Source organism: Mobula birostris, chromosome 8, assembly GCF_030028105.1.
Source record: "Mobula birostris isolate sMobBir1 chromosome 8, sMobBir1.hap1, whole genome shotgun sequence".
In the NCBI taxonomy this organism is placed as follows: domain Eukaryota; kingdom Metazoa; phylum Chordata; class Chondrichthyes; order Myliobatiformes; family Myliobatidae; genus Mobula; species Mobula birostris.
Window position 1 is genome coordinate 62,743,998 of NC_092377.1, and position 13,856 is coordinate 62,757,853.

The window sequence follows — 13,856 nt, forward strand, 5'->3', positions numbered from 1 at the left end:
AGACCATTACGAAGGAACACCAAGTTGATTCCTGAGAAGTCAGATGTCCTGTAGAGGAGACGTTAAGCAGCCTGGGCCCATATTCTATCGAGAGTTGAGAAGGGCAAGAGGAGGAAAGCTCAAGGTATTACAGAAATTTGTCAGCAAAGATCTGGAATCCATAATTCCTTTTGTTGTGGTGTCCAAACCCAGGTTCAGCTGCACTATAAGGAGCTGGCCATTCAGGACAGAGACCAGATGGTACATCTTTAGCTAAATCTTTACCAAATATATTTTGGAGGCTCAGTCACAAAGATATATTCAAGAAAGAAATCAACTACTTCTTCAGATATTAAAAGAATTAATTAGTATGGGGTCAATGTAGGGTAGAAACTGGAAGGATTGGCAGCTCAATATTCTAGGATAAATATGCTACAGGTGTGACACAGAGGTACAGGTAAATGAGGGGGTGTATCCTTTTTGATAAGGGAGGACATATGCAGTATGACATTCTTTAGTGATTGTTCAGGGTAGAATGTAAAAACAAGAGAAGGAAGGTGCGGTGGGGCTCTGTTATAGACCCCCCCCCCCCAAACAGCCAACAGGAACTTGAGGTGCCAGTGTGTAGTACAATTGCTCGTAGTTGTAAGAATTATAGGGATGTATTAGTGGAAGATTTTGAATTCCCCGGTACTGATTGAGCCATGTAGAGTGTTAAGAGCCTGGATGGGTAGAATTGCTGAAATGTGTCCGGGAGAGTTTAATGGATAAATAAGTAGAGGGCCCTTCTCAGGATAGAGGAGTATTCCAGGACCTCCTCGTAGAACACAAGGTAGGCAGGTAACTAAAGGCAGGAAGTATTGTGCCTCCATTAACCATAATTCTATTAGTTTTCAGATAGTGATGGAAAAGGATAGGATAGGTCCACTGGTTACGGTATTAAACTATGGTTAGGGTTAAGGTGATTTCAGCAAGTTGCAATCATCGCGAGACGTTGTTCGCTGGTGAGACAATGCAAGGTTTAAACAAGAGCTCGGGTCTTTCAGAACTTTTTGGTGGGCTGCAATCATAACTATCTCTTAGGCACTCAGTGGGAGCTAAACAAAAAGAAGCAAGGTGTAAACAAAGTAGCCATTCTTGGAGAGGGCTACTGTTGAAGAGTGGTCAGGCTTTGGTTCAACAGGCTTAGGTGAGAACAGGCACAGGCTAGAACTTAAGCTTGAGAATTTAGAGGTATATTCAAATGTAGACAGGATGGTAGTTAAGGCAGTGGAATGCTCCCTCTTTAAAATGTGGGATCTCAGGGTACATGACAGTCTCCCTAATGACTACACCTGCAGGAAGTGCATCTAACTGCAGCTCCTGATTGACAAGGTCAAGGAACTGGAGGTAGAGCTGGATGTACTCAGGAGCATCCAACAGGCTGAAAACCTCATAAATGAGACTTATACTGAGGTGATCACACCTAGAGTATAGGCTTCGGATGGGAGATGGGTGACCACCAGGTGATGCAACGGAAGTAAGCAGTTCCCCTAGAGCCATACCCCTCAGCAAAAAGTAAACCCCTTTGTATACATTTGTTTGGGGGGGGGGTGGTGATCTACCAGCACACAGCAGCAGCAGCCAGGCCAGTGGAACTATGGCCAACTCTAAGGCTCAGCAGGGAAGACTCAATCAGGTGGAGCGAAAGTAATAGGAAATCCAACAGTTAGGGGCAATGGACAGGCTATTCAGTGGTTGCGAAAGATGCCAAGATGGCGTCTAGCCTCCCAGGTGCTCGGGTTCAGGATGCCTCAGGGCAACTGCAGAAGATTCTCAAGAGGTAGGGTGAGCAGCCAGAGGTCACGGTGCATATTGGCACCAATGACATAAATAGAAAGGGGGAAAAGAGGTCCTGTGCAGTGATTATAAGGAGTGAGGGAAGAGGCCGAAGAGAAGGACCTCCAAGGTAGTCATCTCTGGATTACTCCCATTACCATGTGCTAGTCAGAGCAGGAACAGGATGATAGTGCAGATGAATGAGTAACTAAGAAAGTGGTGCATGGGGCAGGGTTACAGATTTCTGGATCATTGATATGACCTGTACAAAAAGGATAGGTTACACCTGAATCTAAGGGGGACCAATATCGTTGCAGGCATGTTTGCTAGAGCTGTTGGGAAGGGTTTAAACTAATTTGGCGAGGGAGGAGAGGGAATCAGAGTGATCACGCTGCGGATGGGGCAGTTGGTATACAAGTCGATGCAATGTGTACTGAGACTGAGAAAGGACAGGCAGATCATACGGTAAAACTGCAGACAGTGAAATGAATTGAAGCATAACATGAGGGCAAAATCAAAAATGATGATGAATACAGGACTGACGGTGTGATATTTGCATGCACTCAGTATACGGAATAAGGTAGATGAACTTGCAGCACAGGTTAGAGATGGGCAGGAATGAAGTTGTGGGTATCACTGAGTCGCGGATGAAAGAAGATCATAATTGGGAGATTAACAGCCAAGGATACACATTGTATTGAAAGGACAGGCAGGTAGGCAAAGGAGGAGGGGTAGTTCCGTTGGTAAAAAATTATATCAAATCCTTAGAAAGAAGTGACATATGATTGGAAGATGTAGGATCCTAGTGGGTAGAGTTAATAAACTGTAAGAGTAAAATGACCCTATGGCAGTTATATACAGGCCTACGAACAGAAGGCAAATTGTGGGATATAAATTATAATGGGAGAAAAGCCATGTAATAACGGCAATGTCATTGTGGTCATGCAGGATTTCTCTACACAAGTAGATTCAGAAAATCAGGTTGTTGCTGGATCCCAAGGAGAGGGAATTTGTACAATACTTACAAGATGGCTTTTAAGAGCAGACTGTGGTTGAGCCTACTATGAGAAAGGGAACTTAGGAATAGGTGTTTTATAATGAAACGGATTTAATTCTGGAGCTTGATTTAAAGAAACCCTTAGGAGGCAGTGCTGATAACATGATAGAATTCACATAACAGTTTGATAAAATCAGTATTACAGTGGAATAAGGACAGACATGAGGGAGGAGCTGGCCAAAGTTGATTGAAAGGGGACGCTAACAGGGATGACAGCAGAACAACAATGGGTGGAGTTTCTGGGAGCAATTCGGAAGGCACAGGGTAGATACATCCCAAAGATGAAGCAGGTTTCTGAAGGGAGGACGAAGCAACCACAGCCGACAAGGGAAATGAAAGACAGCATAAAAGCAAAAAAAAGGGCATGTTATATCGCAAAAATTAGCAGGAAGTTAAGAGGATTGGAAAACTTTTAAAAACCAATAAAAAGGCACTTTTAAAAGCCATAAGGAGAGAAAACATGAAATATGAATGCAAGCTAGTCAATAATATAAAACAGGATATGAAAAGTTTTTTCAGATATATAGAATAAGGGAGGCGATATTGGCTCACGGAAATAACACTGGAGAAGCAGTAACGGAGTCAAAGAATTGGCAGATGAAATAGTGACTTGGGAAGCTGAGAGGTCTAAAGATAGAAAAATCACCTGGGCCAGACAGACTATACCCCAGGGTTTTGAAAGAAGTAGCTGAAGATATTTTGGAGGCATTAATAATGATCTTTCAAAAATCACCAGATTCTGAAATGGTTCCAAAGGACTGGAATATTGCAAATATCACTACTCTTTACCGAGGCGGAGAGGTAGAAGAAAGGAAATTCTAGGCCAGTTAACCTGACTTTCGTGGTTGGGAAGATGTTGGAGTTCATTACTAAGGTGAAGTTTCAGAGAACTTGGAGACACGCGATCAAGTAGGCCAATGTCAGCATGGTTTCCTTAAGGAGAATTCCTGCCTGACAGATCTTTTGGAATTCTTTGAGGAAGTAAAGGCAGGATAGACAAAGGAGTCAGCGGATGTTGTTTACTTAGATTTGTTTATTTGTTTATGTTTAGAAGCCCTTTGACAAGTGCTGTTCATGAGGCTGCTAAACAAGATAAGAGCCTATTACAGGAAAGAAACTAGCATGGATTGCCGGCCGGTGGCGTAGTGGCATCAGCACTGGACTTCAGAGCGAAGACTCCCGAGTTTGAATCCAGCCGGCTCCCTTGTACGCTTTACATCTGTGCTGGGTTGAGCATTGAGCTAGCAACTCGGCCTCGTAAAAATAAGAAAGCCTGCTAAGAAAAAAAAGCCATCATGACGGCATCCCGATGACTCCACTTGGGAGTTAAGGGCTTTCTTCTGCTAGCATAGATAGAAGATTGGCTGACTGGCAGGAGGCAAAGAGTGGGAATAAAGGGGGCCTACTCCTGTTGGCTGTAGGTGACTACTGGGGTTCTACTGAGTTTGGTATTGGGGCTGCTTCCTTTCACATTATATGTCAACAATCTGGATGATGAAATCCAATGACTTTCTGGCCAAGTTTACAGACAACAGAATGATAGGTGGAAGGGCAGTTAGTGTTGAGGAGCAGAGAGCCTGCAGAAGGACTTTGACAGGTTGGAAGAATGGGCAAACAAGTGGTAGATGGAAGATGATGTAAGTAAGTGTATGGTCATTGGTTGTAGGAATAAAGTCACAGACTATTTTCTAAATGGGGAGAAAATCCAAAAATCAGAAGTGCAAAGGGACTTGGAAGTTCTTGTGCAGCATTCCCTAAAGGGTAACTTGTAGGTTGATTAGGTAGTAATGAAGGCAAATGCAATGTTCACATTAACTCCAAGAGGATTAGAATATAAGAGCAAGGATGTGATGCTGAAGATTTATAAGTCAGTATGCACTTGGAGTATTAGGAACAGTTATGAGCCCTTAGTAAGAAAGGTGGGCAGGCATTGGAGAGGGTCCAGAAGAGGTTCATGAGAATGCTTTCTGGAACAAAAGGGTTAACATATGAAGAGCTAGAGTTCCCTGGATTGCTGGAGTTTAGAAGAATGAGGGGAGATTGCACTGAAACCTACAGAATATTGAAAGGCCTGGATGGAGTGGATGTGGCGAGAATATTTCCGAGAGGGGGAATCTAGGATTAGAGGGCACAGCCTCAGAATAGAGGAATGTTCATTTAGAACAGAGATGAAGAGGAATTTCTTTAGCCAGAGGGTGCTGATTCTGTGGAATTCATTGTCACGGACAGCTGTGGAGACCGTCACTGAGTATAATTAAGGCAGATGTTGATAGGTTCTCTATTAATCAAGGCGTCAAAGGTTATGGGGAGAAGGCAGGAGAATAGGGCTGAGAGGGATAATAAATCAGCCATGGTGGAATGACGGAGCAGACTCAACGTGCCAAATGGCCGAGTACTGCTCCTACGTCTTATGGTCTAAACTGGAGCAACCCTAATTATGGGGAATTTAGCAGGATCTAGCAGAGGTCAACTAGCTGAGCCTTTCTAAAGGCAAAGGAAGAAATGGCAAGTGAGAGGCATTTAAGAATATGATATCAAGTGGCCAGGAATATCATGATCCTGTTAGGGTGAAAGACAAACCTGTCAAATCCAAGCTACCTTGGTTGTTGAGAGATCTTAAAAAAAGGAGTCCTACACTGGATTTTGGAGGTCAAGATCATGCAAATCCTATGATAACTGCAAAAAGATTAAGAATACTTTTAAAAGGGAAATCAGGAGGGCAAAGAAAGGGATCTGGAAAATAAAGTTAAGGCAAGACCAAGAAGTTCTCTATAACTACACTAGAGCAAAACAGTGGCAAGGGAAAGATTAGGCCCCTTTAGAGATCAGCAGGGTCACCTTTGTTTTGAGTTGCATGAAATAGGTGGATTTTTGATAAACACTGTATTTCTTCTCAGTATTTACTAAGGAATAAATCATGGTTGCTCAAGAGATAATGCGAAATGAGTGGATATGTTTTGGAGGACATTCACATTACTAAGGAGGCGATATTTTCAGCCTTGCAACACATTAAGATGGATATATCCCCTGGGCCTGACCAAGTGCCTCCGCACACTTAGTGGGAAGCAAAACAAGAAACTGCAGAGGCCCTTTCCCTTGTGGAGATATTTGTTCCATCATTAGTCACTGGTTAGGCTCCAGAAGACTGGAAGTTGATTAATGTTGTTCTGTTCTCTAAAAACGATAGCAAAGACAAAAAAGGATAGCCAGTCAGCCTGACATCAGCAGTGGAGAAGATACTGGAAGGAATTCTGAGGGACCATTCAACACTTGATTAGATATTGTCTGATTAAAAAATGCTTTGCATGTGAAGTTACTCTTGATGAATCTTTCAGAGTTCTTTGATAAGGTAACCAGAAGGTAGACAGGGTAGGGCAGCGGATCTTGTTTCTTTGGACTTCAGCAAGGCCTTTGATATGATCCCTCATGGTAGGTTGGTGGGGATGGTCAGCTCCATGGAATCCAGGAAGAACTAGTTTGGCTGATTCAAGATTGGCTCGAAAGGTGGAAGCAACAGGTAGCGTTTGAAGGTCATTTCTCATAATGGAGGTCAGTGATTAGCGGTGTGCCACAGGGTCTGTGTTGGAATCCTTCTTATTTGTTATTTATATAAAGATTTGGATGTGAATGTACAAGGATTGATCAGAAAGTTTTTGGCTGACATGAAATTAGGAGGTTTTGTTGATAGTGACGAAGGTTAAAATAGATTACAGAGAGATCCTGATCATTTAGGGAAGTGGGCCAAGGTGTGGCAAATAAATTTCAATACAGTTAAGTGTGAAGTGATGCATTTTGGAAAGTCAAACCAGCATAGTACTTATACTATGAACGGTATGGCATTAGGAATGCAATGGAAGAGAGTTTGTTGAAAGTAGTGCACATGCAGACAGGATGCTCAAAAAGGTATTTAGCACATTGGTCAAAATTGCTGGTGAACGCAGCAGGCCAGGCAGCATCTCTAGGAAGAGGTACAGTCGACGTTTCAGGCCAAGACCCTTCGTCAGGACACGGCCTGAAACATCAATTGTACCTCTTCCTTGGCCTGCTGTGTTCACCAGCAACTTTGATGTGTGTTGCTTGAATTTCCAGCATCTGCAGAATTCCTCGTGTTAGCACATTGGTGTTCATTGGTCAAAGCTATGAATATCGGAGTTTTGGCATTATGTTTCAGTTTTATAAATTGCTGGTGTACTTGAAGTACTTGAAGTTGGTTACCTTCAGCGCTTACAGTACTGCGTCCAGTTTTGGTCATTATGTGAAAGTAAGTATGTAGTTAAACTTAAAAGAAAGCAGAAAAGATGTGCAAGGATGTTGCCAAAACTAGAAGGTCGGAGTCATAGGGAGAAATGGCCATGTTAGTGCTTTATTTATTGGACTGTTGGAGATTGAGGGCACTCTGATAGAAATGTTTAAAATTATGAGGGGCATAGATAAGGCAGAGGGTAACAGCTTTATTTTCCCCCAAGGTAGATGAGACCAAAATGAGAGGACAGCCATTTAGGGTGAGAAGGGAAAAATTTTAAGAAGAACTGAAGGGGCAACTTTTTCCACACAGAGGGTGGTGAGTAAACAGTATGAGCTACCAGAAGTAGTACTTGAGGCACTGGAATAGGTGCATGGAGGGGCAGGGATTAGAGAGATATGGGCCAAATGCAGGAAATTGGGACTAGCTGGATGGGCACTGTAGTTAGTGTGGACTCATTGGGCCAAAGGGCCTATATCCATACTGTTTTGTCTATGAATCTATGTGGTAAGCATGGTAAAACATAGCCACAATGCCTCTTAATGGTGCAACAGCTTGAAAGATTCATGGGCCTATTCCTGCTTCTCTTTCTTATATTAATGATATAGAAGAGTTGGCAGAAGAGGAAAAATGATGATGCATCATAACCTGCATAGACCAAGTAGACCCACAGCCTGTACGTGAAACAATCCCATCTACTTCATAATAAAGCAGAATACCTCATTTTGTGAAACTGTCTAAAGTGTCTAAATGAATAAAACATTGTATAAATAACATTTTTACTCAAGAGTAACTTACTGTAATCTGACTGAGACCAGCCAACCTCATTGTTAAAGTTGGTGACATGAAGTATTTAAAAGCAAGATCCAAACTCTCTTTATCAAAACACAGTGCAGTATCCAAAGGTTCCTTGACCGTACTCCACATCAAATCTGCCATGTTGCGTGCAGCACTCTGCCGCAATTCCTGGTCTGAAAGTTTACACAAATACCTAGATTTGAACATTAAAACAAGTTAAAACATGGTGATGTTTTCCAATTTAAGAGATACAAATACCTGTAATATTTAAGTGTAATGCTAACAGGTTAATAAAAAATATAAAATCATCACAATTGCAAGTAATCTGATCACTCACCTAATAACATAAGTTCTAAAAGGTATAACATGTTGCATAACAGCTGGGATGTGTAACCATATCCTGATCTGTAATATAAAAAAATATAATTACAAAACACCAGCAATGAATTATAACCACACACTTAAAAGGCATTATTTCACAAATATGTACATAAAATGTCTCATATTCTGTAAAATACAGCAATTGCAATATTCATCAAATATTTTATAGACCAATTAAGAAATGCTCAAAGTGCAAGATATCCATACTACCTATTCATTGCCGAATTAAAGCAGCCATTATTTATATCTGCCTTTATCATTTAATTGCAATGAGACTTTGCACCACAAGTTGCTGGAAGAATCTACAAGCCAACAGTTCAGACATTTCACCAAATACAGAGAGGCTTTGAGGAAAGAGAAGCAGAATAAACTGTGTAGAGAGAGTAAGGTAGAAGGGCTGAAATGTGTGTACCTCAATACAAGAAGCATCAGGAACAAAGGTGATGAACTGAGAGCTTGGGTACATACATGGAATTATGATGTAGTGGCCATTACAGAGACCTGGCTGGCACCAGGGCAGGAATGGATTCTCAATATTCCTGGATTTCAGTGCTTTAAAAGGGATAGAGAGGGCGGAAAAAGAGGAGGAGGGGTGGCACTACTGGTCAGGGATACTATTACAGCTACAGAAAGGGTGGGTAATGTAGCAGGATCCTCTTTTGAGTCAATATGGGTGGAAGTCAGGAACAGGAAGGGAGCAGTTACTCTACTGGGGGTATTCTATAGACCCCTTGGTAGCAGCAGAGATACAGAGGAGCAGATTGGGAAGCAGATTTTGGAAAGGTGCAAAAATAACAGGGTTGTTATCATGGGTGACTTTAACTTCCCTAATATTGATTGGCACCTGATTAGTTCCAAGGGTTTAGATGGGGCAGAATTTGTTAAGTGTGTCCAGGATGGATTCCTGTCACAGTATGTGGACAGGCCGACCAGGGGGAATGCTATACTAGATCTAGTACTAGGTAATGAACCGGGTCAGGTCACAGATCTCTTAATGGGTGAGCAACTGGGGGACAGTGACCACCGCTCCCTGGTCTTTATAATTATCATGGAAAAGGATAGAATCAAAGAGGACAGGAAAATTTTTAATTGGGGAAAGGCAAATTATGAGGCTATAAGGCTAGAACTTGCGGGTGTGAATTGGGATGATGTTTTTGCAGGGAAATGTACTATGGAAATGTGGTCGATGTTTAGAGATCTCTTGCAGGATGTTAGGGATAAATTTGTCCTGGTGAGGAAGATAAAGAATGGTAGGGTGAGGTGGAAAATCTAGTCAGGAGGAAGAAGGCAGCATACATGAGGTTTAGGAAGCAAGGATCAGCTGGGTCTATTAAGGAATATAGGGAAGCAAAAAAGGAGCTTAAGAAGGGGCTGAGAAGAGCAAGAAGGGGGCATGAGAAGGCCTTGGCAAGTAGGGTAAAGGAAAACCCCAAGGCATTCTTCAATTATGTGAAGAACAAAAGAATAACAGGAGTGAAGGTAGGACCAATTGGAGATAAGGGTGGGAAGATGTTCCTGGAGGCTGTGGAAGTGAGCGAGGTCCTCAATGAATACTTCTCTTCGGTATTCACCAATGAGAGGGAACTTGATGATGGTGAGGACAATATGAGTGAGGTTGATGTTCTGGAGCATGCTGATATTAAGGGAGAGGAGGTGTTGGAGTTGTTAAAATACATTAGGACAGCTAAGTCCCCGGGGCCTGACGGAATATTCCCCAGGCTGCTCCACGAGGCTAGAGAAGAGATTGCTGAGTCTCTGGCTAGGATCTTTATGTCCTCATTGTCCACGGGAATGGTACCGGAGGATTGGAGGGAGGCGAATGTTGTTCCCTTGTTCAAAAAAGGTAGTAGGGATAGTCCAGGTAATTATAGACCAGTGAGCCTTACGTCTGTGGTGGGAAAGCTATTGGAAAAGATTCTTAGAGATAGGATCTATAGGCATTTAGAGAATCATGGTCTGATCAGGGACAGTCAGCATGGCTTTGTGAAGGGCAGATCGTGTCTAACAAGCCTGATAGAGTTCTTTGAGGAGGTGACCAGGCATATAGATGAGGGTAGTGCAGTGGATGTGATCTATATGGATTTTAGTAAGGCATTTGACAAGGTTCCACTCGGTAGGCTTATTCAGAAAGTTAGAAGGCATGGGATCCAGGGAAGTTTGGCCAGGTGGATTCAGAATTGGCTTGCCTGCAGAAGGCAGAAGGTGGTGGTAGAGGGAGTACATTCAGATTGGAGGATTGTGACCAGTGGTGTCCCACAAGGATCTGTTCTGGGACCTCTACTTTTCGTGATTTTTATTAACGACCTGGATGTGGAGGTAGAAGGGTGGGTTGGCAACTTTGCAGACGACACAAAGGTTGGTGGTGTTGTAGATAGTGTAGAGGATTGTCAAAGATTGCAGAGAGACATTGATAGGATGCAGAATTGGGCTGAGAAGTGGCAGATGGTGTTCAACCCGGAGAAGTGTGAGGTGGTACACTTTGGAAGGACAAACTCCAAGGCAGAGTACAAAGTAAATGGCAGGATACTTGGTAGTGTGGAGGAGCAGAAGGATCTCGGGGTACATGTCCACAGATCCCTGAAAGTTGCCTCACAGGTGGATAGGGTAGTTAAGAAAGCTTATGGGGTGTTAGCTTTCATAAGTCGAGGGATAGAGTTTCAGAGTCACGAGGTAATGCTGCAGCTCTATAAAACTCTGGTTAGGCCACACTTGGAGTATTGTGTCCAGTTCTGGTCACCTCACCATAGGAAGGATGTAGAAGTATTGGAAAGGGTACACAGGAGATCTACCAGGACGCTGCCTGGTTTAGAGAGTATGCATTATGATCAGAGATTAAGGGAGCTAGGGCTTTACTCTTTGGAGAGAAGGAGGATGAGAGGAGACATGATAGAGGTGTACAAGATAATAAGAGGAATAGATAGAGTGGATAGCCAGTGCCTCTTCCCCAGGGCACCACTGCTCAATACAAGAGGACATGGCTTTAAGGTAAGGGGTGGGAAGTTCAAGGGGGATATTAGAGGAAGGTTTTTTACTCAGAGAGTGGTTGGTGCATGGAATGCACTGTCTGAGTCAGTGGTGGAGGCAGACACACTAGTGAAGTTTAAGAGACTACTAGACAGGTATATGGAGGAATCTAAGGTGGGGGCTTATATGGGAGGCAGGGTTTGAGGGTCGGCACAACACTGTGAGCCGAAGGGCCTGTACTGTGCTGTACTATTCTATGTTCTAAAATATACACAATTTAATCCAGACACTAGCCAATAATCAACCTTGAAGATATTTGGCAAGCCGAGAAATAAATCAGTTCTTCCTTACACACAGCAGAAAATATTTATTAGTATATACACAAACCTATTATTTTTGCACAAGGATTTCAAAGTACAACTGTGAATTAATCAACATAGAACCAACATTAAATGGGTCATCGCAAAAGTAAGGGTTTTTCGTTGGTAAAAGAAAATTACTAAAACTTTATCAAATGCTGTTTTGGAAAATATGTGAGGGCTCAACAGGTTAAAAATCATTACTTTAGAAGAAAAAGGTTAACAAGAAAGTCAGGATAAGTTCTGATTAAAAAAAAGGATACAAAATGAACCAGATGGATATTAACAGCAATCCGGTCTTTTTCATGGGAATTACTTTGATGCAGCTAGCGGGCAAAAACAAGTGAGGGGGTGGTGTCATTACTACACCACTAGGTGATCATCCCAACGGCGGAGCAGGCGGAAGAGGAGACATCTCCCAACGGCTGCAAAGGCGGATAAGGATGCCCAACAATGGGCAGGGAGGTTTGCGAGCACGCCGCAAGAACTGCCGTAGACCCACAAAACTCAGGGCTTGTCTACCTAGCGTGTGAAGCCTGGATTTGGCAGACTGCGCAGAAGAAACCATCACTGGTTCAACGGGCAGAAAGGCGATTCTCAGCAATGCGTCGTGGAGCGCTAAGAGGGCACAGTGAGACACACAGAACACTGCTGGCCATGCACTGCATCCTGACCTATCTCCAGCCGTGTCGACTATGTCTTGCCACTGGATCCAGATAGGCCGGGACAAGTGAGTGAGGCTGACGACCTGCGCAACTCTCCCTCACTTTAATCCAAGTCAAGCACAAGTCATGACTTCAAACCCAACGCGGAAGAAAGTGATGGTGCTCAACCTTGGCACATGGAACTTGAGAACTCTGCGAGATAACATCAAGGCAGACAGACCTGAGAGAAGAACTGCTCTGGTTGCAAAAGAGCTAGCTCGCTACAACGTGGACATAGCAGCTCCCAGCGAAACGCGCCTAGCAGACAAGGGCCAGCTGACAGAACACATTGGTGGATACACGTTCTTCTGGAGCAGTCGCAGCAGCGCTGAACGACGAGAAGCAGGCGTGGGATTTGCCATCAATTCTAACCTCGCCCGTAAACTCACCAAGAACCCAGAGAGCATCAACGACCGCCTGATGACACTTCAGCTCCCACTTGCAAACAAGAAGAGTGCTACGCTGATTAGTGCCTACGCTCCCACCATGACCAACCCAGATGACATTAAAGACAAGTTCTATGAAGGACTTGACGCCGTCATCTCAGCAATCCCACAGTCAGAGAAGCTCATCGTTCTCGGGGACTTCAATGCCAGAGTAGGGACAGACTACCAAACCTGGGAAGGGATCATTGGAAGACACGGCACTGGCAAGTGTAACAGCAACGGCCTTCTGCTCCTCAAGACATGTACCACACACGACCTTGTCATCACCAACACCCTGTTCTGCTTACCCACCCGTAAGAAGACGTCATGGATGCACCCAGACTCGAAGCACTGGTATCTGATTGACTACATCATCACCAGGAAGAGGGACAGGATGGATGTCAGAGTGACGAGAGCCATGTGTGGTGCCGACTGCTGGACCGACCACCGCCTCATTGTGTCCAAGTTCAGGCTTCGCATTCTGCCCATGAGAAGACCCCAAGGGCAGAAGACTGCAAAGAGGCTGAATGCCTCCAAGCTGAAAAGCAGCAGGGTTGCAGAAGAATTTGTCGATGACCTTGAAGGCAGACTGCCAGACACACCACAGGAAGACAGGACCAGCGTTGAGGAACAGTGGACGGCCTTCAGAGACGCTGTCTACACTACCGCCCTCGAACATCTCGGACCAGCAACCTGAAGAAACCAAGACTGGTTCGATGAGAATGATGAAGAAATACAGGCACTACTAACGGTGAAACATCAACATTACAGAGCGCATCAGAACGACCCCACGTCACTAGCCAAGAAAGATGCCTTTACCAACGCAAGAAGAAAGGTGCAGAAAAAACTTTGCGAGATGCAGGACAGCTGGTTCAGCAAGAAGGCCGATGAAATCCAGGGCTATGCAGACAGTCACGACATAAAGCACTTCTACGATGCGCTTAAGGCTGTATACGGACCCCAGTCCTCCGGCTCCTCACCCCTCCTCAACGCAGATGAGACGCAGCTGCTGACAGAGAAGAAGCAGATTCTGGATCGGTGGGCTGAGCACTTTAACAACGTCCTTAACCGCCCTGCCGACATCAACGATGAGGCCATTGCCCGCCTGCCCCAGGTAGAGATCAACAA

At 44.0% G+C, this 13,856-nt stretch overlaps 1 protein-coding gene across 10 annotated transcripts in view; it reads right to left on the reverse strand.

The window, feature by feature from the left end:
* The window catches only part of usp34 (ubiquitin specific peptidase 34), a 298,533-nt gene that overhangs the window by 220,571 nt on the left and 64,106 nt on the right, over positions 1-13,856 (reverse strand). For all 10 annotated transcript variants that reach the window (XM_072265297.1, XM_072265294.1, XM_072265289.1 and 7 more), the window contains exons 6-7: positions 8,233-8,300; positions 7,896-8,088 (exon numbers count right to left, since the gene is read on the reverse strand). In XM_072265297.1, coding sequence (XP_072121398.1) covers positions 7,896-8,088; positions 8,233-8,300 — 261 coding nt within the window. The remainder of the gene's footprint in view (positions 1-7,895; positions 8,089-8,232; positions 8,301-13,856) is intronic.